This window comes from Xyrauchen texanus, chromosome 18 (assembly GCF_025860055.1).
Source record: "Xyrauchen texanus isolate HMW12.3.18 chromosome 18, RBS_HiC_50CHRs, whole genome shotgun sequence".
Lineage (NCBI taxonomy): Eukaryota > Metazoa > Chordata > Actinopteri > Cypriniformes > Catostomidae > Xyrauchen > Xyrauchen texanus.
This window is the reverse complement of record NC_068293.1, coordinates 11,985,879-12,010,090: the sequence shown is the minus strand read 5'-3', so window position 1 is coordinate 12,010,090 and position 24,212 is coordinate 11,985,879. Positions and strand designations below refer to the sequence as shown.

General features: G+C 43.6%; 1 protein-coding gene across 1 annotated transcript in view; it reads left to right on the top strand.

Moving 5' to 3' along the window:
• The window catches only part of LOC127658586 (unconventional myosin-XVI-like), a 288,117-nt gene that overhangs the window by 59,066 nt on the left and 204,839 nt on the right, over nt 1-24,212 (top strand). The window contains 2 exon segments of the mRNA XM_052147955.1: nt 5,548-5,618; nt 8,278-8,421. Of these exon segments, the coding sequence (XP_052003915.1) occupies nt 5,548-5,618; nt 8,278-8,421 (215 nt within the window).

Sequence of the window (24,212 nt, the reverse complement as noted above, 5' to 3'; positions counted from 1 at the left end):
GTGACCGACTCGCTTACTGACCTGAGCCACAGCCGCCCCTGTGGGTGCGAGGCACTGTGGCTCAAAGCCTCTCAGATCTCTAACAATTAGATGACCAGGTTGAGGATCGGTGATGATCTGGGGGTGCTTCAGTAAGGCTGGAATCGGGCAGATTTGTCTTTGTGAAGGACACATGAATCAAGCCATGTATAAGTTTGTTGCTTCCTTTTGCTCTGACAATGTTCCCCAACTCTGAGAATTGCCCCATGCCACACAGCCAGGTCAATCAAGGTGTGGATGGAGGACCACCGGATCAAGACTCAGTCATGGGTGGGGGGACTGGGTAGCTCAGCGAGTAAAGATGCTGACTACCACCCCTGGAGTCGTGAGTTCGAATCCAGGGCGTGCTGAGTGACTCCAGCCAGGTCTCCTAAGCAATCAAATTGGACCGGTTGCTAGGGAGGGTAGAGTCACATAGGGTAACATCCTCGTGGTCACTATAATGGATACTGCGTAGAATAGTATGAAGCCTCCACATGTATGAATTGGGCTTTCCAAATTGGGGAGGAAAGGGGAGAAAAAAAAAGAGAAAAAATCCTGTTATGGCCAGCCCAATTTCCAGACCTGAACTGCATTGAAAACATCTGGAATGTGATCAAGAAGAAGATGGATGGACACAAGCCATCAAACATGATGCATCAAATCATCAAGCATGATTTTTTTTATTTGAACTAAAATTCAAATGAAACTGAAAAAAATGAAGTGCAAATAAAATATGTGTTGTTCAACTTTTTGAAAGATGGCTTTTCAACTGTTGTGAAGGGCAAAGAAATATATTGACGATATAAAAAAAAGAATATATATATATATATATATATATATATATATATATATATATATATATATATATATATATATACATACACACACACACACACACACACACACACACACTACCAGTCAAAAGTTTTGAAACACACTCATTCTTTAATATAATTTTTTTTTTCACATTTTAGAATAATAGTAATAATAGAATAAAAGTAATCAAAACTTCAATTATTGTAGTAACATGATGCACGTAAAACAAAACAAACCGTGACTGGTCGTTTACATGTCTCAGTCGCTTCACATGCAAGCAGGAAATTTTTTGCGCCCTCAAGAAGAAAATCGGCCAAACAGGAAAATGTATCAGCCTCTGCGATTATATTGCTTGACCACTACCTGATATTAACTTCCATTCTGTGCTAGTAGGTGGTAAATCAAGCACATACTGTATGTGTGCTATGTACAGAACTTACACAGGTACATTCTAGATTTTATTACCTATTTTAAGATGTATTGATTTGTTGGAGCCTTTGGCCACCAGCACAACTTTGCAAAGAGCTGACAAGACTTCAGGCAGGCAGGCATATGCAATTAGCATTGATTATACAGTATGTTTGAAATGGCGTTGGATCATGTGATTAAGATGCACAGCCACCATTGTGTTGTGGTGATCAACAAAATATGTTCTTTAGCTGCATCAAGCTAATTAGGCACTTTGCATAGAAACCCTTTTATCACTGAATAGTCCTTGATTGCTTTTGGCGTCTATCAGACAAGCCTGACACCCTGCTTCATTTCCTCTCTGGGATCTTCATTCACTTTTATTTTTCCGTGCTGTCCTCTCCAGATAATCTACACCAGAGATCAATTTCCTGATGGGGATTGCTGAGAGATCTCTCGATTTACCCAAGCTTCAAGCTTCTGAGCTAATCTATCACACTGACACCATAGTCAATGTACCACAGACGTTGTTGGCAAGGAAATGGAGAATTAAAGGGTTAGCCCACCCAAAAAATAAAACTATGCCATCATTTGCTCACCCTCATGTTGTTCCAAACCAGTATGGTTTTCTTCTGTAGAACAGCAATGAAGCTGCGAAGAATGTCCACAGTGCCATAGGCTGTCAAGCTTCAAAAAGGATCAAAAAAGCACTGTAAATGTTTAATAAAAGTAGTCTTTCTGAAATTTGAGGTATTTTCGAAGTCTACTGAAACCATATGATAGCTTTGTGTGAGGAACTAACCACAATTTAAGTTATTAGACACTGAAATTGTTAACCTTTGCAGTAGCTATTTCATTCACATCTCATTCACACTCCAGCATATTCAAACTTGCTACGTTGCAACTGGTCACATGCCATGCAAGAACCAATGGAGCATAGTTTGATGTCAAACCTGGTGTGATGTGTCAAACCTATATGTGAACAAGATTTGAGAGCTTCCTACTTTCTACATAAATCTATTTGGCTTTTTTAATTGTACATTTCATGTAAATGTTTTGTTTTGCTTTTCGTCCTGTTTGGAGCTTGAACACCTGTGGTCACTCTATATGCTGAAAAGGACATTCTGCCTAACACCTCCTTTTCTTTTCCACTGAAGAAAGAAAGGTATACATGATTGCAACGACATGTGGGTGAGAAAACACAATAAAAACATTTGGATGAACCTTTAAAAATTTAAAATAAATTCAATAATGATTTGGTTCATTTCATGTTCTCTGCTTTTTCATTTTGCTGAAGTCTTGCTCTTAATACCTGTTTTCCTGATTTTATGCTATTTTTTCATTTTATTTTTCTCAATGTGTGTATTATTTTTATTCTTATTTCATGTTCTTAATTGGTTTTTATTTTTATATGTATCTTGTATTTTCTTTAAAATGTATATGTAAAGCACTTTGAATTACCATTGTGAATGAAATCTGCTAAATAAACTTGCCTTGCCTTTAAGGATTTTGAAACTAGAGGGAACAAAGAGTCTTGCAACACATATGTGTCCTCCTCCCTTTGTGCATTTGTTTAAAAAACACAATGACCCATCAAATGGAGTTATTTCTTTAGTTTTGCCAGAGTGAATGCTAGAGATCCTCAGTAGGCTAACTTGCTGATGCTAAGATTTTTTTTGTGTGTGCATCTGTCTTTTCTTCTCTCTTTGGTAATTCAAACCTCAGCTGAAATCATATGGGTCTCTGTCATGCCTCATTCATTTCTCCACGTAAGCAAATGTATTCCCCAGCACGCAGATTATACACAATACCAGACGAGTAAGGTGTCATGCGTTGAAGCTGAAAAATCCCTCTAGAATTTGTGAATGTTTGAGTGTCTTTATATACATTCGGTGATCTCTTCCTTCCCTCAGTGTACACATTTAAATATCATGCCAGGAATGCTCCTTATGTTGGTGGGAATCTGTATAGTGTCTGATGGGTTCTTCAGTAATTAAAGTCAATGGGGTGTAGCGGTGTGAGATGTATTTTAGTTCAGGCCAGACGAAATGGCAAGAAGAGATGGTCCATATCAGAGACAGTGCTCACAGTTAAAACTCGTCATTGCTCTAGACACTGTCACAGAGTTCATTGTGGTTAGGTGTCCAGGTCTGTAAGACAAAATACTGAAAGTTAGATACTTGGTTATTGCATCAATACCAGTCTAGTATGCTCCTGGGGTACTCTCATGTCCACATGATATTATAATATTATAATATGATATAAGATGCTTTGGATACAAAGGACTCATACCCACCAAGATTTATACAGTTGGTGTCCTGCACAGACTATTACACCAAATGGAAATAATAACTTAAAATGACTTCAAAAATAATAGGTTTCCCAAACATTCCCACCATCTTTCATGGGTTGGACAAACATGTAGTTCTGCTCCAAACTCGCACCATATGTTGAGCAAAGGTTTCTGTGCTGGGCTGTTCTGGATGCTTAAGCAAACAGTTTTCATGTTTTGATTAATACATTGCTTTCTAATATACCTTCTTTTCAACCAGTTGTAAAGGCACTAGGGCTGGGTGATAGGATGCTGTAATCTGATATCTACGATCATGGAAATATCCCAATTTGTGACACTCATTGACAGATGATGATCGACAATTTTGGGAAATGGCAAAGCCATGGATCTGAGAAGTCGCCAAATATATTAAACTGTAGCCCATGGTGTGAAACTAGTGGTGCGTGGTGCTTTATTTCCATGGAGCAGTTTGTGATTAACATGCATTGTGAACGAAACTGTGCCTGTTCAGTAAAAGATAGCTTTGTATTAAAGCCAAAAGACAAAAATGATTAAATCATAAAATAATACAATAATACAATACACGTTCAACTTGAACCTAAAATTGAGTTCTGTTGTATTGTCTTTTGGCAGCATTAACTGTATTACCAAAACGCAATACAAACTCAAATTTGACAAGAACACATTTGGCAGCATTATTTTGGGAATACAAGGGAATATATCAGGCTTATTTATCCATCCATCCATCCATCGTCAACCGCTTATCCTGTGTACAGGGTCGCGGGGGGCTGGAGCCTATCCCAGCTAACATTGGGCGAAAGGCTGGGGACACCCTGGACAGGTCGCCAGTCCATCGCAGGGCCACACATAGACAGACATACACTCACACTCACCTCCACATCCACATCCACACCTAGGGCAATTTTTGGAGACACCAATTAACCTAGGCTTATTTATTATGATTATTATTATTATCTTTACATTTATAATTGTCTTCGGTTCTTAATTTTTTTGCTGTTAGTAATTTTCCACCTTTTGTCACTGACTGATAGTTGCATTATGACAAATGGAGCCATTGGAGACAGTAAATGTTTGGAATTGGGGAGGTGGTTATAAAAGATTTTTTGATCACTTCATTATTTTAATTGCTTTTTTCATTTATTTTAATGTGGCATATGAATTTAGAAAAAAAGTATTTTGTTTAATTTTTTTCGTGTTCCAATAAATGTATTTTCTTTTAAAGCAAAAATATTCACCGACCCTTGGCAGGGGGGTTGACGAGCTAATCGTATATCTCAATGTTTTTTTTATTATCGCTAACATATTTTTTACATATTGCCCTAAAAGCTCTATGATCTAAAATCTATGGTTACATTTACCTTTACATGGCGAAATTCTGTGGGCGAAGAAGGCGTGGCTGGATTTTGAGTGCGTATGAAACCAGCAATAAACAAATTGCCAAGTGGCCTCTTTTTAATGCTGCACTTTTATCTGTGAGTGTGAAATTAAAATCATGTTCTTGTCCATTATGAATATTCACTGTTGCTGTGTATGAAGCACTGCACACACATAGGTCACTGCCAAATCAAGCAACTTCCTTTTGGTTCTATTGGATTTATGTACTTTCTATTTGTACTTTTTATGTACTAAGCTTATTAGAGCAATGTGCCTAGCTTAGCAATATGCTTAAGTCAAACTTCATTCAAACCAGTTTTTTGCACTTAGTTGCTGCCTATGAAGAGTGTTCCAATCAGTCACGTATGAGGGTCCATTCCAGTTAGGATTCTTCCTTAAAAGCCTGCAGCCTATGTAGGCAGTAGACAGCAAGGCAGCATACTAGGTTTTGGAATGGAGCTAATGTCTCCAATGTTGTTGAAGATTCTTAAACTAATAGTCATCTTCCTCTGTTTCATCACTGCATGATTGTGTAGAGAGATGGTCATAGAATTTGAGTTGAGGATGTGTTCTGATTGCAGTAGTCATCCCTCTTTGCATGTCTTTTGTTGCAGTACTGAAGCTGCTGAAGGAGGGAGCTGACCTGAACACGGTGATTTCCTCAGGAGGAACTCTGCTCCATCTGGTAAGAACATGAGGACAAGCTCTGACAAATTCACTTACACACACACTGCCTCTTGAGCTTCTGTAACTGAGCTGACCTCAGTACACCATCCAACTATCCACTTTTTAAAACAAAGTACCCAGTTACTCACTCTCTCACAATCACACTCACCCAATTTTATTTGATTTACCTACCTTCATATTTTGTTTTCTGTTCATTTAAGACCACTGACATTGTTGATTAATTCTCTTTTTTTTACACAATGCTTGTTTATGTCACTGTCTTGCTCTGTTCAATAATGGATTATTTACTAAATGGTTGAATGCAATACACTCCCTCCAAAGAGTTCATTGTTACACTAAGAAACATTTGATACATTCAGTGGCACTGACATTAATAGACCCAGTCCAGTGTGTGAGTTGGTCCAGTGTGCGACTCAAGCTATACTTAAGCAAGACAGATTATTTTTAATTTTGCATCTATAGAGAGGTAAATACATTTAAAGGGTCCACCATGGTATAGTATAGCTAAACGGAAGCAAATCAAATTTCAATGCTAATTGGGTACTGTTTTATTAAGCCTAGGCTTTCTCACAAGGAGGAACACTTACTAAAGCCTGTTTTAGTTACTTTTCCCCAGGTCTAGAGATTTTACTCATTAGAGGTCTAGAGATTTAGTCTTTCTAGCATGTCAGTTCACTGTCGGGCATCTTTGGAACACTTCCGGGAGGCTATTTTCAGTCATGACAGTGCAGCTCCTATCTGCTTGAATGGGGTAACACCAAAATCTCAAAAACGGTTGGTCAAAATTATGATTAAAAAACATATTTTAAATCTGCAGTAAACTCTTAACAATACTGGTATCATAAATTGTTCTTCTTTACCTCAGATTACACTGAAAAATAAAATTTTACCAGTTTGTTTTGCTAATGCATATGCACATTCATGAGTTGATTGACAGGCGATGTCTGTATCGAAAAGGTGATTGGCTCTTTGACCTGTAAGGTTGGACTTTCTTTCTACATCCGCCTTTGCTGGGCGTTCCAATTTCTCCCATTCATTTGAATAGAAGTGGCTCGTCTCTGCTAAATAGTATTTCTTCATTGCTTTCTCACCTAATGAACTATAGTTAAATAGTGCATTTTCAACATGTTGCCCACTGAGTTCAGCGTGTGCTGCATTGTTAAAGAGAGCTTTCGCCACCTCGTCTCATCTCTCCGGCAGCAGCACAGAGCACCACACTTGTGGATCACGCACTCAGTTTAAACTGTAACCTGAAGACACAAGCCGTGTCAAAAACTGGTAAATGGTTGAAGGTAGGATGATATTAGGTGCTTTTAAAACTGTTCAGATAGTTCCATTTATCCAAAAAACACTGTTGTATAAACCATTTACTGATGAGGCAGATGCCTACATTTCCCGACGCAGCCATAATTCGTATATAACAGCCCTATACAAACAAACGTGTAACTCCGATCCCACCGTCCTATGTCGGTGTTGTTGATTTTGTTGATGCCATTGAAATGGTAAATGGTCTGCACTTATATAACACGTTTTTTAACCTTAACATTTTCAAAGTGCTTTACACTGTGAACTCATTCACCCATTCACACTCACACACCAATGAAGCCAGAGCTGCCATGCAAGGCGCTAGCCTGCCATTGGGAGCAACTTGGGATTCAGTGTCTTGCCCAAGGACACTTCGGCATGTGGAGTCGTGTGGGACCGGCAACCCTGCGATTAGTGGCCAACCTGCTCTACCACCTGAGCCACGGCCGCCCCGAAACGCGCTCGCAAATAATGTCAGAATAAAAATGGAGAGAGTGCGAGTGTGATCCTGTCTACAGGTCCAAGAGCAACCACAAATTATGTCAACACGTGATGTGGCAAAAATAAACAATTTATTAAAGAAATAGTGGGATAAACATACAGACTTCAGGAGTGGAACCAGCCACAACAACAAACAAAATATATTCTTTCTAGAGGGTTTAGAAAATAGCTTGCCTATCAAAAGTAAAAGACAAGAAAACACAATCACTTCCCTAACTCCCTCTCTATAGCCAATCATAGTTAATGTTCAGCTGGTGGCACTCATTATCCTGCTTAATGGTCAGCGGAGGTGACAACAAGGAAAGCACAGGGAGACACAACACACATATCAAACCACAACACCATGATAACAATAACATTTTAAATACCACCATCACAATGACATAATAATATAGCCCTCGGGACATAACACTAGAGCTTTTAATATGAACTAACATTTTAGCTTTTAACCAACTGGCCCCAAGGTCTTTTAGTGGATGTATGAAGTCAGTTCCTCTCAAGTTCACACAGGTGATCTAGCAGAGGAACCACATGTTTAGTTCATCACATTTGCTATTGACATGCTCCCTAATGCCTGACAACTAGAAAGCGTCTAAATACTTTGTCTTAATCAATTAAACCCAATCAGACTTCTAATGTGAAACGTTTTGCTTTAAAAGTCTTCTTTCTTTAACACAAATGTCACTTGCTTTTATATTTTGCTATCTAACAAAATGTCATGGCTTAAGTGGCCAAATACTATTGGGGCCATTTGTAAATCTAAACATTTCAAGAGCACTTCAAGTCTTGAAAGTTTTTGCCCTCAGTAATCCTCTTTGCTGTTCTGTGACTTTTTGCTCTCATCTCTGCAGTGTGCCCGTCATGACAATGTGTTTGCAGCAGAAGTTCTAATAGAGAAAGGATTGAATGTCAACCAGCAGGATGAAGACCTCTGGACAGCCCTGCATGTGGCTTGTGCCTGCGATCATGCCGATATGGTGCTACTGCTGCTGCTGGTATGGACCGGACAACACACACACACACACACACACACACACACACACACACACACACACACACACACACACAAACATGGTGAGGCTATTCTTATGAGGACTCTCCATAGACATAATTATTTTTATACTGTACAAACTATAGATTCTATCCCCTAAACCTACCTATAAACCAAACCCTCACAAAAAACTTTTCAACTAAACATTGTTTAGTATGTTTTTTTTTTTAAGCGATTTGAATTATGGGGACACTAGAAATGTCCTCATAAATCACATTTATAGCATAATACCCTTGTAATTACCAGTTTGTAGCCTAAAAATATATTCCTCGTAAACCACACGCACACACACACACACACACACACACACACACACACACACACACACACACACACACACACACACACACACACACACAGACCACACTCCCTCCATTACCTTCATACTTTCTACCTTTCCTTCCCTAAGCTTTAAAGATTGGAGGCTTTGTGGCTTTTAGTCCATGTTTATTAGCGTTTAGGCCATCTTTAAGCTAGTGTTTTCCTTAAAGTGGACAAAATGAACCTTTCCAGATCCAGATTTTTGTCCAATCAAATTCTAACTAGAATGAAAATGTTCCTTCCCTTATTACCACCTGCAAAATACCAGCAATAGCAAGCAGAAAATCATACTTCATGACGTAATGTGATGTAAGCAAATGGCTGTTGGCTATATAAGTCAAAACAGGATAGAAAACTGCACCTGTAAAGCCATTTTCTTTGAGTCTTTATGAGAAGTCTTATTATTTATCTTTGTCTGTGTCAGCTGTGAAACCTATTCTTAATACGATTAAAAGGTTTGTGTGCTGAAGGATGAAAAAGAAAATAAGATGGAAGAGATGAAAAGCATGACTGCCTGCCTCCCTGCACACTCTCACTGGGGTGTTGTCAACTTATTGAGCTCCTTCATTTGACACAACACACCCCTGACCAACCTTGTTAGATTTGGGTGTAGGTGTGTGTTTAAGTTGGCAATTGCATTTGACACTGAGTTACATGTAGATCCTTTATGACAGTCTTTGTAATTGGTAAGCACATCTCTCAGTGTGTGCTCAATGACTTGAAAATCAATGACTTCAATCAATTGACAAGGAATAGAAAAATGTACCATCTCTGCAATCAAATCAGAATTAAGAAAGTATGCTTACACATACAAGGAAAATTTAAAAGAAGATAAAGTATATATAGAATACACAATAAGACAATATATATATATATACAGTGAGGAAAATAAGTATTTGAACACCCTGCTATTTTGCAAGTTCTCCCACTTAGAAATCATGGAGGGGTCTGAAATTGTCATCGTAGGTGCATGTCCACTGTGAGAGACATAATCTAAAAAAAAAATCCAGAAATCACAATGTATGATTTTTTAACTATTTATTTGTATGATACAGCTGCAAATAAGTATTTGAACACCTGTCTATCAGCTAGAATTCTGACCCTCAAAGACCTTTTAGTCTGCCTTTAAAATGTACACCTCCACTCCATTTATTATCCTAAATTAGATGCACCTGTTTGAGGTTGTTAGGTGCATAAAGACACCTGTCCACCCCATACAATCAGTAAGAATCCAACTACTAACATGGCCAAGACCAAAGAGCTGTCCAAAGACACTAGAGACAAAATTGTACACCTCCACAAGGCTGGAAAGGGCTACGGGGAAATTGCCAAGCAGCTTGGTGAAAAAAGGTCCACTGTTGGAGCAATCATTAGAAAATGGAAGAAGCTAAACATGACTGTCAATCTCCCTCGGACTGGGGCTCCATGCAAGATCTCACCTCGTGGGGACTCAATGATCCTAAGAAAGGTGAGAAATCAGCCCAGAACTACACGGGAGGAGCTGGTAAATGACCTGAAAAGAGCTGGGACCACCGTTTCCAAGGTTACTGTTGGTAATACACTAAGACGTCATGGTTTGAAATCATGCATGGCACGGAAGGTTCCCCTGCTTAAACCAGCACATGTCAAGGCCCGTCTTAAGTTTGCCAATGACCATTTGGATGATTCAGAGGAGTCATGGGAGAAAGTCATGTGGTCAGATGAGACCAAAATAGAACTTTTTGGTCATAATTCCACTAACCGTGTTTGGAGGAAGAAGAATGATGAGTACCATCCCAAGAACACCATCCCTACTGTGAAGCATGGGGGTGGTAGCATCATGCTTTGGGGGTGTTTTTCTGCACATGGGACAGGGCGACTGCACTGTATTAAGGAGAGGATGACCGGGGCCATGTATTGCGAGATTTTGGGGAACAACCTCCTTCCCTCAGTTAGAGCATTGAAGATGGGTCGAGGCTGGGTCTTCCAACATGACAATGACCCGAAGCACACAGCCAGGATAACCAAGGAGTGGCTCTGTAAGAAGCATATCAAGGTTCTGCCGTGGCCTAGCCAGTCTCCAGACCTAAACCCAATAGAGAATCTTTGGAGGGAGCTCAAACTCCGTGTTTCTCAGCGACAGCCCAGAAACCTGACTGATCTAGAGAAGATCTGTGTGGAGGAGTGGGCCAAAATCCCTCCTGCAGTGTGTGCAAACCTGGTGAAAAACTACAGGAAACGTTTGACCTCTGTAATTGCAAACAAAGGCTACTGTACCAAATATTAACATTGATTTTCTCAGGTGTTCAAATACTTATTTGCAGCTGTATCATACAAATAAATAGTTAAAAAAATCATACATTGTGATTTCTGGATTTTTTTTTAGATTATGTCTCTCACAGTGGACATGCACCTACGATGACAATTTCAGACCCCTCCATGATTTCTAAGTGGGAGAACTTGCAAAATAGCAGGGTGTTCAAATACTTATTTTCCTCACTGTATATATATATATATATATATATATATATATATATATATATATATGTGAATCTTCCTTATTACGGTCCGGGGCATTGCGATTAATTGATTTTTTTTTAACTCTTTATTTTTAATAAAATTAATCGCACTGAATTAACGCATTAAATCGTCAGCCCTAATATATATATATATATATATATATATATATATATATATTATACACACACACGCACACATACGTAGTGCAAATTTAAATACAAATCTGTTATATACAGTGCGAGGGAATGTAATGGCAGAAGAGGTAAGATGTGTTGGTTAAGTATAAAAAGACTAAACTGTGAATTGTACATAATTATTGCTCAATGGGGCAGTTTTATCTGTTCCTGAGATTAATAACCTGAGGGAAAAAAACTGTTCCTGTGCCTGACTGTTCTGGTGCTCAGAGCTCTGAAGTGTCGGCCAGAAGGCTACAGTTCAAAAAGGTAATGGGCAAGGGAAGTGGGGTCCAGAGTGACTTTTCCAGCCTTTTTCCTCAATCTGAAAGTGTACAGTTCTTGAAGGGAGGGCAGTGGGAAACCAATAATCCTCTCAACAGTCAGAACTGTCCTTTTGTAGTCTTCTAATACCCAATTTCATAGCTGAACCAAACCAGACAGTAATTGAAGTGCAGAGGACCGACTCAATGTCTGCTGAGTAGAACTGTATCAGCAGTGCCTGTGGAAGGTTGAACTTCCTGAACTGGTGAAGGAAGTACAAACTCTGCTGGGCCTTTTTCACAGTGGAGTCCTTGTGGGTCTCCCACTTCAGGTCCTGTGAAGTGTTAGTGCCCAGGAACCTGAATGACTGCACTGCTGCCACAGTGTTTAGAATGATGAGCGGGGTCAATGTTGGGGTGTTCCTCCAAAAGTCCTCAATCATCTCCACAGTTTTGAGCATGTTCAGCTCCAGGTTGTTTTGGCTGTTGTTCAAGCCTGTATACAGACTCATCGTCATCTTGGTTGAGGCCGATGACAATGGTGTCGTCTGCAAACTTCAAGAGTTTAACAGAGGTGTCCTTGGTGATGCAATCATTTGTATACATAAAGAAGAGTAGTGGGGAGAGCACTCATCTGATGATGATTTATCATTTAAAGCAGAATGCATCTTCACACTGCTCCAGTGATCCATTGATGGGGCCAAAGATGGGGGCCTGCTGGTTATCACAGGATCAAAGACACATGAGTGAAACAAATTCTGGGCCCTGTGCTTTCCTTGTCTTTTGTTTTCAGAAGACACGGCACACCTCTTCTTCACAGATCTTAAGTGCAGGTTGAGTAGCAGGAGGGGGGTTGCAGGGAAGTGTTGGTATTTATTTGAAGTCTACAGTTGAACACATTCAAGGCGTCAGCCAGTTGTTGGTTCCCTACAGTGTTGGAGGAAGGTCTCTTGAAGTTAGTAATGTCTTTCAGGTCACTCCACACTGATGCAGGGTCGTTAGCTGAAATGTGTTTTTCAGCTTCTCTGAGTATATTCTTTTAGCCACTCTGATTTGCTTATTCAGTGTGTTCCTGGCCTGATTGTACAAGACTGTAACCCACCTCTGTAAGCATCCTCTTTGGCCTGACAAAGCTGCCTGAGTTCTGCCATGGTTTGCTGTTGTTTAACTTTAAATAAGTCCTAGTAGGAATGAACATATTCTCACAGAAACTGATATATGATGTAACCGTATCTGTGAGCTCATCCAGATTGGTGTCTGCAGCTTCAAAAAAAACTCCAATCAGTGCAGTCAAAGCAGACTTGTAGTTCCAGCTCTGCTTCATTGGTCCATCTCTTTACAGTCTACAGCCAATTTTAGTTTCTGTCTGTAGGTTGGGAGAAGATGAACCAGACAGTGATCAGATAGTCCCGAAGCTGCTCTTGGGACAGAGCTATATGCATCCTTTATTGTTGTGTAGCAATGATCCAGTATATTTCTGTCTCTGGTTGGGCATATAATGTGCTGTTTGTATTTGGGCAGTTCACATGTGAGGTTTGCTTTGTTCAAATCCCCAAGAATAATAATAACTTTATTTCATCTGCTAAACACAAACAAAGATTTTTAGAAGTATATCTCAGCTCTGTAGGTCCATACAATGCAAGTGAATGGGTGCCAACATTTTTAAGCTCCAAAATCCATATAAGGCAGGGGTGTCAAACTCAGTTCCTGGAGGGCCACAGTCCAGCAAGGTTTAGCTCCAACCCTAATTAAACACACCTGAAGCAGCTAATCAAGGTCTTGAGGAGTGTTTGAAAATTACAAGGATGCATTTTGGAACAGGACTGGGACTAAATTCTGCAGGCCTGTGGCCCTCCAGGAACTGAGTTTGACACCCCTGATATAACGACAACACAAAAGTAATTAATATGACTCCAGTGGTTAAATCAATGTCTTCTGAAGCGTTATGGTAGGTGTGAGTGAGAAACAGATCAATATTTAAGTCTTTTTACTATAATTTGATCTGTTTCTCACCCACACCTATCATATCTGGCCTGAACACTTGAATTCAACCACTGGATTACTTATATGCTTCCTTTATGTGGATTTTGGAGATTCAAAGTTTTGGCACCCATTCACTTTATATGGACCAACAAAGTAGAAATATTATTAAAAAAATCTTGATTTATATTCTGCAGAAGAAAGAAAGTCATACACATCTGGGATGCCAGGAGGGTGAGTAAATCATGAGAGAATTTTCATTTTTGGATTAACTAACCCGTTAAGTTCTACTAATTAAAGGCATAGTCTACCAAAAGTTGAAAACCTATTATTTACACATCTTCAGGTCGTTTCAAACCTGCTTGAATGTCTTTGATCACAAAAGGTGACATTTGGAAAAATTACCTGTCTTCTTTTGTCTATATACTGATGTGAATAAGGGCCTTGACTGTCAAGATTCAAAATGGCAGAAAATCACCATAAAATTATCCTAAATGTGATCTATATTACCTATGACTTGGAAAAATCCCCTTTTGTGTTCCACTGAAGGCAGTCTTACTGTTTAGATTGACATGAGGGTAAGCAAATGATGACAGAATTGTTTTGGTCATGAATAATACACCAAAAGGCAGTCAGATGTTCATATTATTTGGAGACACACAAAGACTCACTCACACGTTTCTACTGCAGGAGGGAATCTCAATAAGACAGCTTAGAGTAAAGTTCTGTCATATGCCGGACATGCCAGATCAGATGAGCTTAATCCTCCACTGTGCTGACATATCCAGGCGGGATCCGGATTTCCCTGCAACTTTAGACAGGCGGCTTTCAGCAAGAGTATAATTGTGTCAGATCACTGCCTTGACTTGTTAGAATGGCTGCAATGTTCATCTTCGAGAATTATGTTCACAACCCATTTTGCTTCCATAATGTGATGTATTTGTAAATTAAATGGGGTATTAATTTAGGAAACATGAACCAGTGTTAGGGAACAAATACAAACTATGGTAACACATCTCAACATGATTCTATTTGTTAACATTAGTAGATGCATTAGGTATTGTGAACTAACAATGAATAGTATGTTTTACAGAATTTATTGATCGTAGTTATGGGAACAGTTCACACACAAATGAAAATTCTCTCTTTATTCACATACCCTGATTCCATTTCAGATATGTATAAACGTCTTTCTTCAGCAGAACACAAATAACGATTTTTAGAAGAAGATTGAGCTCTGCCAGTTCCTTATAATGCAAGTAAACGTGTGCCAGCACTTTGACGGTCCAAATGTCACATTTAGGCAGCATAAAAGTAATCCTGTTACGATGCAGGAGGCGTCAGACAAGGAGCTGGATCCAAATGCAGTTACTTTATTTAACAACGGTGAAAACTAACGGACAAAACACAAACAAAGGAAATACCCGCGATGGGGAAACAAAACGCAAACACGGAAAACATGAAAGGCAGAACCGGCAGGATGAACACGAGGAAGAGCACGAAGACGGGCGTCCACAAACATCAACGATAGACAAGGGAATGGAGAACAAACAGGGTATATATACACTGGATACAAGATGATGACAAACTACAATCAGGTGAGCACAATGACACACGGCTGGCAGTGATTAGTGCTGGGGATCATGGGAAATGTAGTTCTAACACGAAGACAGTGAAACACGGGGCGGACAACAAGGAAAACATGACATGGACTGTGAACAGAGACAGGAGAAACAGAAAACACGGGACAGACAACAAGGGATCATAACATAGGCCCCCCTCAAAAGGACCGGATTCCAGACGGTCCTAGAGGGGAAAAGACCCACAAGAACAACAACAAGAAAAAATGACCAAGGAGTGAGGGGGTAGACCCGGGGGGAAAACAGACAGATGAAGGGGGCACAAGGGACACAGAGACAGACCAAGGAGATACAAGGGACAATTAGACAGACCAAAGGGAGGCAAGACAGGCAATCCCAGGGGGCAACGTGGGGCAGATAGACAGTCCGGGGGGCAACGAGGGGCAGGCAGGAAGTCCAAGGGGGCACAGAGGGCAGGCAGGAAGTCCAATGGGGAACAAAGGGCAGGTAGGAAGTCCAAGGGGGCACAGAGGGCAGGCAGGAGGTTCAGGGGGTCACAGAGGGCAGGCAGGAAGTGCTGAGGGGCACAAAGGGCAAGGACAGGTTCAGGTGGTCTGGGAGCTGGCCACCGGGCAAGGACAGGTTTGGGGGGCCTGGGAGGAGGCCACCGGACAGGGACTGGGTCAGGGGGCCTGGGAAGAGGCCACAGGACTGGGACTGGGTCAGGAGGTCTGGGGGGAGGCCACAGGACGAGAACAGGGTCAAGAGACCTGGTAGGAGGCCACAGGACAGGGACTGGGTCAGGGGGCCTGGGAGGAGACCACAGGACTGGGACTGGGTCAGGAGGTCTGGGAAGAGGCCACAGGACAGGGACTGGGTCAGGAGGTCTGGGAAGAGGCCACAGGACGGGAACAGGGTCAGGAGGCCCGGGAGGAGGCCACAGGACAGGGACTGGGTCAGGAGACCTGGGAGGAGGCCACAGGACAGGGACTAGGTCAGGGGTCCGAATAGAAGGCCACACTAAGGGGACAGGTTTGGGTGGCCCGGGAGCTGGCCACAAGGCAAAGGCCGGTTCAGGGGACCTGGGAGGTGGCCATCGGACAGGGACAGGCCCAGGAGGCCTGGGAGGCAGCCTCAGGACAGGGCCAGGTCCCGGAGGCAGAGCTGAGAGGGGCTCTGGAGACGAAGCTGTGGGAGGTTCTGGAGGCCCAGGAGGCGGAGCCAAGAGAGGCGGACCCATGGAAAGCTCTGGAGGAGCAGGGGGCAGAGCTGAGGGAGGCTTTGGGAGCTCAGGAGGCAGAGCTGAGGGAGGCTCTGGAGGCTCAGGAGGCTCAGGAGGCGGAGCTGAGGGAGGCTCTGGAGGCTCAGGAGGCGGAGCTGAGGGAGGCTCAGGAGGCGGAGCTGAGGGAGGCTCTGGAGGCTCAGGAGGCGAAGCCGTAGGAGGCTCAGGAGAAGGAGCTGAGGAAGGCCCAGGAGACGGAGCCGAGGATGGCTCAGGAGGTGGAGCCGAGGGCGGTGGCACCGCAGGAGGCTCCAGAGGCGAAGCTCTGGGAGGCTCGGGGAGAAGAGCCGTAGGAGGCTCTGGAGGCAGAGCCGTAGGAGGCTCTGAGAGCAGAGCCGTAGGAGGCTCTGGAGGCTCTGAGAGCAGAGCCGTAGGAGGCTCGGGAGGCGGAGCCGTAGGAGGCTCGGGAGGCTCTGAGGGCAGAGCCGTCGAAGGCCTGGGTGGCTCGAGACGCGGAGCCGCAGGAGGCCCCGGAGGCGGAGCCGTAGGAGGCTCGGGAGGCTCTGAGGGCAGAGCCGTCGAAGGCTTGGGTGGCTCGAGAGGCGGAGCCACAGGAGGCCCGTGAGGCGGAGCCGTTGGAGGTGGTGCCGTAGGAGGCTCTAGAGGCGGAGGCTTGGAAGGCTCTGGAGGTGGATCCGAGGGAGGCTCAGGAGGTGGAGCCGAGGAAGGCTCAGGTGGCGGAGCCGAGGAAGGTGGCGCCGTAGGGGCCTTTAGGGGCGGAGCCGCAGGAGGCTCGGGAGGCGGAGCCGTAGGAGGCTCGAGTGACTTGAGGGGCGGAGCCCTGGAAGGCTCAGGAAGCTTGAGGGGTGGAACCCTAGAAAGTTCTGGAGTCTCTGGGAGTAGAGCCGTAGGAGGCTCTGGAGGCGGAGCCCTGGAAGACTCGAGAGGAGGAGCCCTGAGTGGCTCGAGAGGTTCGAGAGGCGGAGCTCTGAAAGGCTCGAGAAACTTGAGAGGTGGGGTCCTGGGAGGCTCGGGAAGCTCGAGAGGCGGAGCCCAGGAAGGCTCGAGAGGTTTGAGGGGCGGAGCCCTGGAAGGCTCGAGAGGCTTGAGAGGCGGAGCCCTGGAAGACTCGAGTGACTTGAGGGGCGGAGCCCTGGAAGACTCGAGTGACTTGAGGGGCGGAGCTCTGGAATACTTGAGAGACTTGAGAGGCGGAGCCCTGGAAGGCTCGAGAGGCTCTGAAGGCGGAGCTCTGGAAAGCTCGGGAGGCGGAGCTCTGGAAAGCTCGGGAGGCGGAGCTCTGGAAAGCTCGGGAGGCTCGGAAGGCGGACCTCTGGAAAGCTCGGGAGGCGGAGCTCTGGAAAGCTCGGGAGGCTCGGGAGGCGGAGCTCTGGAAAGCTCGGGAGGCGGTGCTCTGGAAAGCTCGGGAGGCGGAGCTCTGGAAAGCTCGGGAGGCTCGTAAGGTGGAGCTCTAGACAGTTCGGGAGGCGGAGCTCTGGAAAGCTCGGGAGGCGGAGCTCTGGAAAGCTCGGGAGGCTCGGAAGACGGAGCTCTGGAAAGCTCGGGAGGCGGAGCTCTGGAAAGCTCGGGAAGTGTTGGATCTTGGACGGTAGAAGCCACAGGCGCTGGCTCTGGGACGGTAGTGGCTACAGGCGCTGGCTCTGGGACGGTAGAGGCTACAGGCGCTGGCCCGCTGACCGTGGCAGGCGTGGGCTCTGGCTCGCTGACCGTGGCAGGCGTGGGCCCTGGCTCGCTGACCGTGGCAGGCATGGGCTCTGGCTCGCTGACCGTGGAAGGTGTGGGTTGGGAGGCGGAAGCCCTCCTTCTCTTCCTCCTTCGGGCGGACGAAGTTGGCAGCGCTGGCACGTTGGTCCGGGTAGGTAGGGGCTCAGTTTCGACAGCCGGAATCACGAGGGATGGTGCCTCGGGCGCGAATTTCCTCAGCACGAGACTCACGTACTCCCTCCACGGGTGGTCTCCGGGTTTCGGCGCCTCTCTCCGCCGGGATGACGGTAACCCGACCCAGTAGATGGTCCTCAGGGCGTCGTCGTCGAACCCGGTGTGGATGGCGACCGTGGAGAAGAGTCGTGAGTACTCGCGGAGGGGAAGGTTTGCCTGGGCCAGTTCAAGGAAAACCGCTGCTAGATCCATAGGTGGTCTATCGTTCTGTTACGATGCAGGAGGAGGCAGACAAGGAGTTGGATCCAAATGCAGTGACTTTATTTAACAACGGTGAAAACTAACGGACAAAACACAAACAAAGGAAATACCCGCGATGGGGAAACAAAACGCAAACACGGAAAACATGAAAGGCAGAACCGGCAGGATGAACACGAGGAAGAGCACGAAGACAGGCGTCCACAAACATCAACGATAGACAAGGGAATGGAGAACAAACAGGGTATATATACACTGGATACAAGATGATGACAAACTACAATCAGGTGAGCACAATGACACACGGCTGGCAGTGATGAGTGCTGGGGATCATGGGAAATGTAGTTCTAACACGAAGACAGTGAAACACGGGGCGAACAACAAGGAAAACATGACATGGACTCTGAACAGAGACGGGAGAAACAGAAAACACGGGACAGACAACAAGGGATCATAACAAATCCATGCAACTCCAGTCGATCAATGAATGTCTTCTGAAGCAAATTGATATGTTTGTATAACAACTAAATAAATAATTTAAATGTTTTTAACTTTTAAAAAGCGCTTTTTGCTAGCAGTTGATGCATAACATAGCTTTTGCTTGACATAAGCGCATAGGTGAGTTCACGTGAGAATTCGGAAGCAGCGAGAGTTTTGCCATTTCAATCAGCATCAGAGTCCTGGATGTAATTGCAGATTTAAAGTTAAAAATGTTTTAATTATTGACTTGTTTCTTTTATAAACGTATTGAGTTAATTCAAAAGACATTCATTGATAGACTGGTGTTATGTGGATTATTTTTGTGCTGCCTAAATTTGACTTTTGGGCCATCAAAGCGCTGGCACCTGTTTACTTGCATTATACGGTCCTGACAGAGCTCTGACTTCTAAAAAATCTTTATTTGTGTTCTGCTGAAGAAAGACAGACATACAGATCTGGGATGGCATCAGGGTAAGTGAATAATGAGACTTTCTTTGGGGGGTGAACTATACCTTTAATGCAAGTTTTTATGCAAATATTTGTTCATTGTTAGCTTGTGTCAGTTCATAATGCCTTAACTAATAACATATGCAACTTTTAATAAAAAATAATAATAAAAAAAGGATTTATTGAAATTAACATTAACCATGAATAGTGTGCTGTAACAGTGTTGTTTGTTCATGTTAACACATTTTAACAAATACAATCTTATTGTGAAGTGTTACCAAAGTTACTTTTGTTATCATGTTTTTTGATGTTATCCCTTTTTCTCCCCAATTTTGGAATTCTCACTACTTACTAGGTCCTTGAGGTGGCGCGGTTACGCTCCTCAATCCGGGTGGCAGAGGACAAGTCTCGGTTGCCTCGGCTTCTGAGACCATCAATCCATGCATCTTATCTCATGGCTCTCTGTGCATGACACCATGGAGACTCACAGCATGTGGAGACTCATGCTACTCTCTGCAATCCATGCACAACTTACCAGACACCCCATTGAGAGTGAGATTAGTTTAATTTCGATCACGAGGAGGTTACCCCATATGACTGTACCCTCCCTAGCAACTGGGCCAATATGGTTGATAAGGAGACCTGGCTGGAGTCACTCAGCACACCATAGATTTGTGACTCAAGGGGTGATGTCAATACTCGCGGAGCTACCCAGGCCCACTTTATCATGTTAAACCCAAAATATAAATGTAATGAATCACATTTTGAATTCCATTAATCCGATTTTTTACTTTCAGTTAAGTTACAGTTACATTACTTGTGTTATACATATTTATAAAATAATATTATTTGCATGTTATACATTTAAAACATGAATTACATCTATTTGCATCTCTGTAAGATCTGAAGGGCGACAATCCCATTACAAGTCATTGTAAGAGAGAAACGTCTCCGGTTACTTAACTGTAACCCCTGTTTCCTGATAAAAGCGGAACGAGATGCTGCGCTGATTTAGCGCTTTGGGAACAATTTTAGGTGTGACCAGCTGTGAATATGTGTGCAACACGTCAATGAAATTGACAAGAATTTATAGCCTTTGCTAGTGACATCATTGGATGCACCTGTAGCTGGGCTATAAATAGATGCGTCACAGGTGCATCGTCAGGTATTTTGTCTGAAGAGCAGTCCTGGGGCATCCCAGTCCGGCAATGAAGCGCAGCATCTCATTCCGCTTTTATCAGGGAACAGGGGTTACAGCTTGTGATGCCCGGAGTGACATGAACATCCAAACTATAACATTTTATGAATGTGTGCGGAGAGGACCAGCCTGCCACATCACAAACATGCTGCAGAGGGACACATCTAGCCAAGGCTTTAGAGGACCCCTCTGGTAGAGTGAGCCCTGATACCTACTGGCTGAAACTTGACCATGCGCCTCGTGAGGCCAGGGCAATAGCGTCCCTCACCCAATGCGGCATAGTCTGCTTAGTGGTGGCCGCCCCTGTTGCGGCCCCAATGGCAAACAAATAGTTGCCCTGACTTACACCACTGGCTAGTGCGGTGGACATAAGTCTGAAGGGCATGGACTGTACAAAGTCTGTGAAGTCTTTCCTGCTCCGGTGTTGTAAACAGTGGGGAGCAGAAGGCTTCGAGAGTGACCGGATGTACAGTCGAGAAAGGAACCTTAGGCATTAGTCAGGATGAGGGTGCAATATTGCTTTAGCCATACCTGGGGCAAAATCTAAGCAGGCTGGCTAGACAGACAGAGCCTGTAGATCCCCAGTTCTTTTTAGAGAAGTAATTGCCATAAGAAAAACCATCTTGAGAGTCAGAAGTTTATCAGACACTGACTCTAGATGTTCGAAGGGGGTCTCAACCAGACCCTCAAGGACTATTGCTAAGTCCCACGAAGGGATCCTGGTCCTAGCAGGAGGTCTCAGTCGCATGGCTCCACGAATGAAGCGAGCGAGCAGAGGATGTCTCCCCAACGGCACTCAGTCAATAAAGGCGTGGCAGGTGTTGTCCACCCGCACACGGACATAGCAGCCTCTCAAATGCTGAAGGAAGTATTTCAGGGCCAGAAATACAGCTATCAAATTCCCCTTGAGCTGGACCACCACTTAAGACTGCTCCCCAGCCCATCAGGGAGGCATCTGTCGTTAGCAACTTGCGACGGCAAGACGCACCTAGTGTGGGACCCAAAGTAATGAACCGGGAGATAACCCACAAGTGTCTCTTCAACTGGTGGCATCACCGAATATCCCGGTACCTCAGCACCCACGATAGTCGAATATATCGATGTCGAGGGCACATAGACACGGGAAGTATAAGGGTTTCCTCCATGAATGAGAGAGCTCGTCTTGGAGGTCATCAAAGAAAGGAAGGGACTGATGAGGCGTTCCCTTCCCTTGGCCACCAGACAGAAATCTGTCCTACAACTTGGAGAGTTTGGGGGTCTCTTGTTCGCGTGGCCTGTCTAATTGAAGCCTGGCCTCCGTACGAGTAATCACCTCGAGTAATTCCTCTGATTTATTATCATGCCCAGAATGCTCAGAGGTGGGTACCTTGAAGTCCGCAGACTCAAGAGATTCACGGTCTACCTGATGAACCGAAGAGGCGCCGGAGCGCGCTTCAGGATCAAGGGAAGGACCATCTGGATCTGGGGAGAGAGCGAGCGATAGGGACAGACCTTTCTCTCGCTCCACAGCCAGATCCATACGAGAGCCCCACGATGGAAGTGTGGGCGCTGACTCTCAGAAGTAAGCAAGACGAGTGCGAAGCATTTTGACTGAGAACAGATCGCAGTGCTCGCACCCGCCCCGCCCCAACGCAAGATCAGCAAACATACAAAACAAAACTGGAGTGCATCACTCTCAGCCATAGAGCGTAAACAAGGGAACACACACCGCTTGGTCTGTCTTTCAGTAATTTATCTTTATTACATTTTTTTTAAAAAGGGAAAGGTTTCTCCACACTGCCTAACAAAATCTAACTCCTAACAGAGGAAAGTAGAAAGTTTCTGACAGGCTCATGAAGCACAACACACAGAGTGATCTGAAGACTTAAGATCTGACGATGCACCTGTGATGCAGCTATTTATTGCCCTGCTACAGGTGCATCCAATGATGTCACCAGTAGAGGCTATACATTCTGGTCAATTTCACTGACGTGTGACCTAAAGTTGTTCCCAAAGCGCTAAATCAGCGCAGCATCAAAGTGTAGCTTTTGACAGGGAACACATGTATATAATATAAACATTATATTTTAATTTGATGAGTGGAAAAACAAAAACTTTTCTTTGAAAAGTGTTAGTAGTTGTTAGTAATGTGATTACTTTCCCACTAAGTAATAAGTGCAGTAATCTGATTTACAATTTTAGAGACATAATTCGTTTTTATGATTAACATACCCAAAACTGGGTAGGATTTGTGATGTCAGCTGAAAGGGAATGTAATTTCAGAGCAGAGCAAGTTATTGCATTTTCATAAAAGACCACAAAGACAAGCATATTTTTTTATTGAATTTTGAATATTGTGCACCAATGAATTGTGCATAGTAAGACAATGAACAAGTATTTATGAAGTAAATAGGGTCAGTTTTGATTTCATGTTGACTTATATCTAATATATTTTTGAGCCCAAACTTCACACTCCAGACCAGTCATATCAACTCATCTGTGGATTCACAGTTAAAACACACCGAAGTGTCTCACGGCTGATGTTTTTGCACTGTTATGCTACTCAATAGCTCACTGTGCTTGTGTGAGTGTCAGTAAACACTCAAAGTAAAAGTGAAAGCATGGTGATTTTGAGAGTTGTGACTTCAATGTCTAACCTGGGGAGAGTTTCTACTCCAAATGTTGAGTGGGAGAAGCTCAAGATTAATTCAGCTTAGTGGCTCCAGTGCACAACAGCATGCAGAGCCTGTTTGCTATAGGCACTGATAGACCGTGCTGTGTCGTGTGTGTGACAGAAAGAGTGTTGAAGTCTTTGGTGATATTGCTATTTTTCTGCCAGGTTTCTAATAATTTATAATTCGTACTGTGTAGAAAACAATTTTCCCTTTTTAGAAGATTATTAGCATTATATCATTTGCATTTAACATTTTATTTTACTGATGTCTTTGACCCCATCTGAACAGACCTGTTACCCACCAGTTAAACCAACTGCAATAGAGGACTGAGCACAGGCTCTATATACTGTATGTGTTTATAGTCAGTGTATTAGTAGTAGTAGTAGTAGTAGTGGTAGTGGTAGTGGCAGTAAAGTGTATTTTTGGCTGGTATTCCTTAAGGGGTTCTGTGATTGAAGTGAGCTGGCAGGTGTACATGGTTTGCTGCTTCATGCTTCAGTGAAGATCAGGTTAGAAGTGATCTGCAGTCACACACACACATCAGAAAGTAGAGCAGGCATTGCTGGTGTCTCTGTGATGCACCTTAAGAATAACAATAACCGGGCGGAAGATTTCTTAGAGGTCCTTGTGTATTTTCTGTTATTTGGTGCACTACCTGAGGTTGGTGTATCAGGGAATGTGGCAGCATGTGTGAGCTGGCAGATTTATTTCTGTTTTCTGTTCATAATAATGAAATTATTCTTTCATCAATATTAATGTGT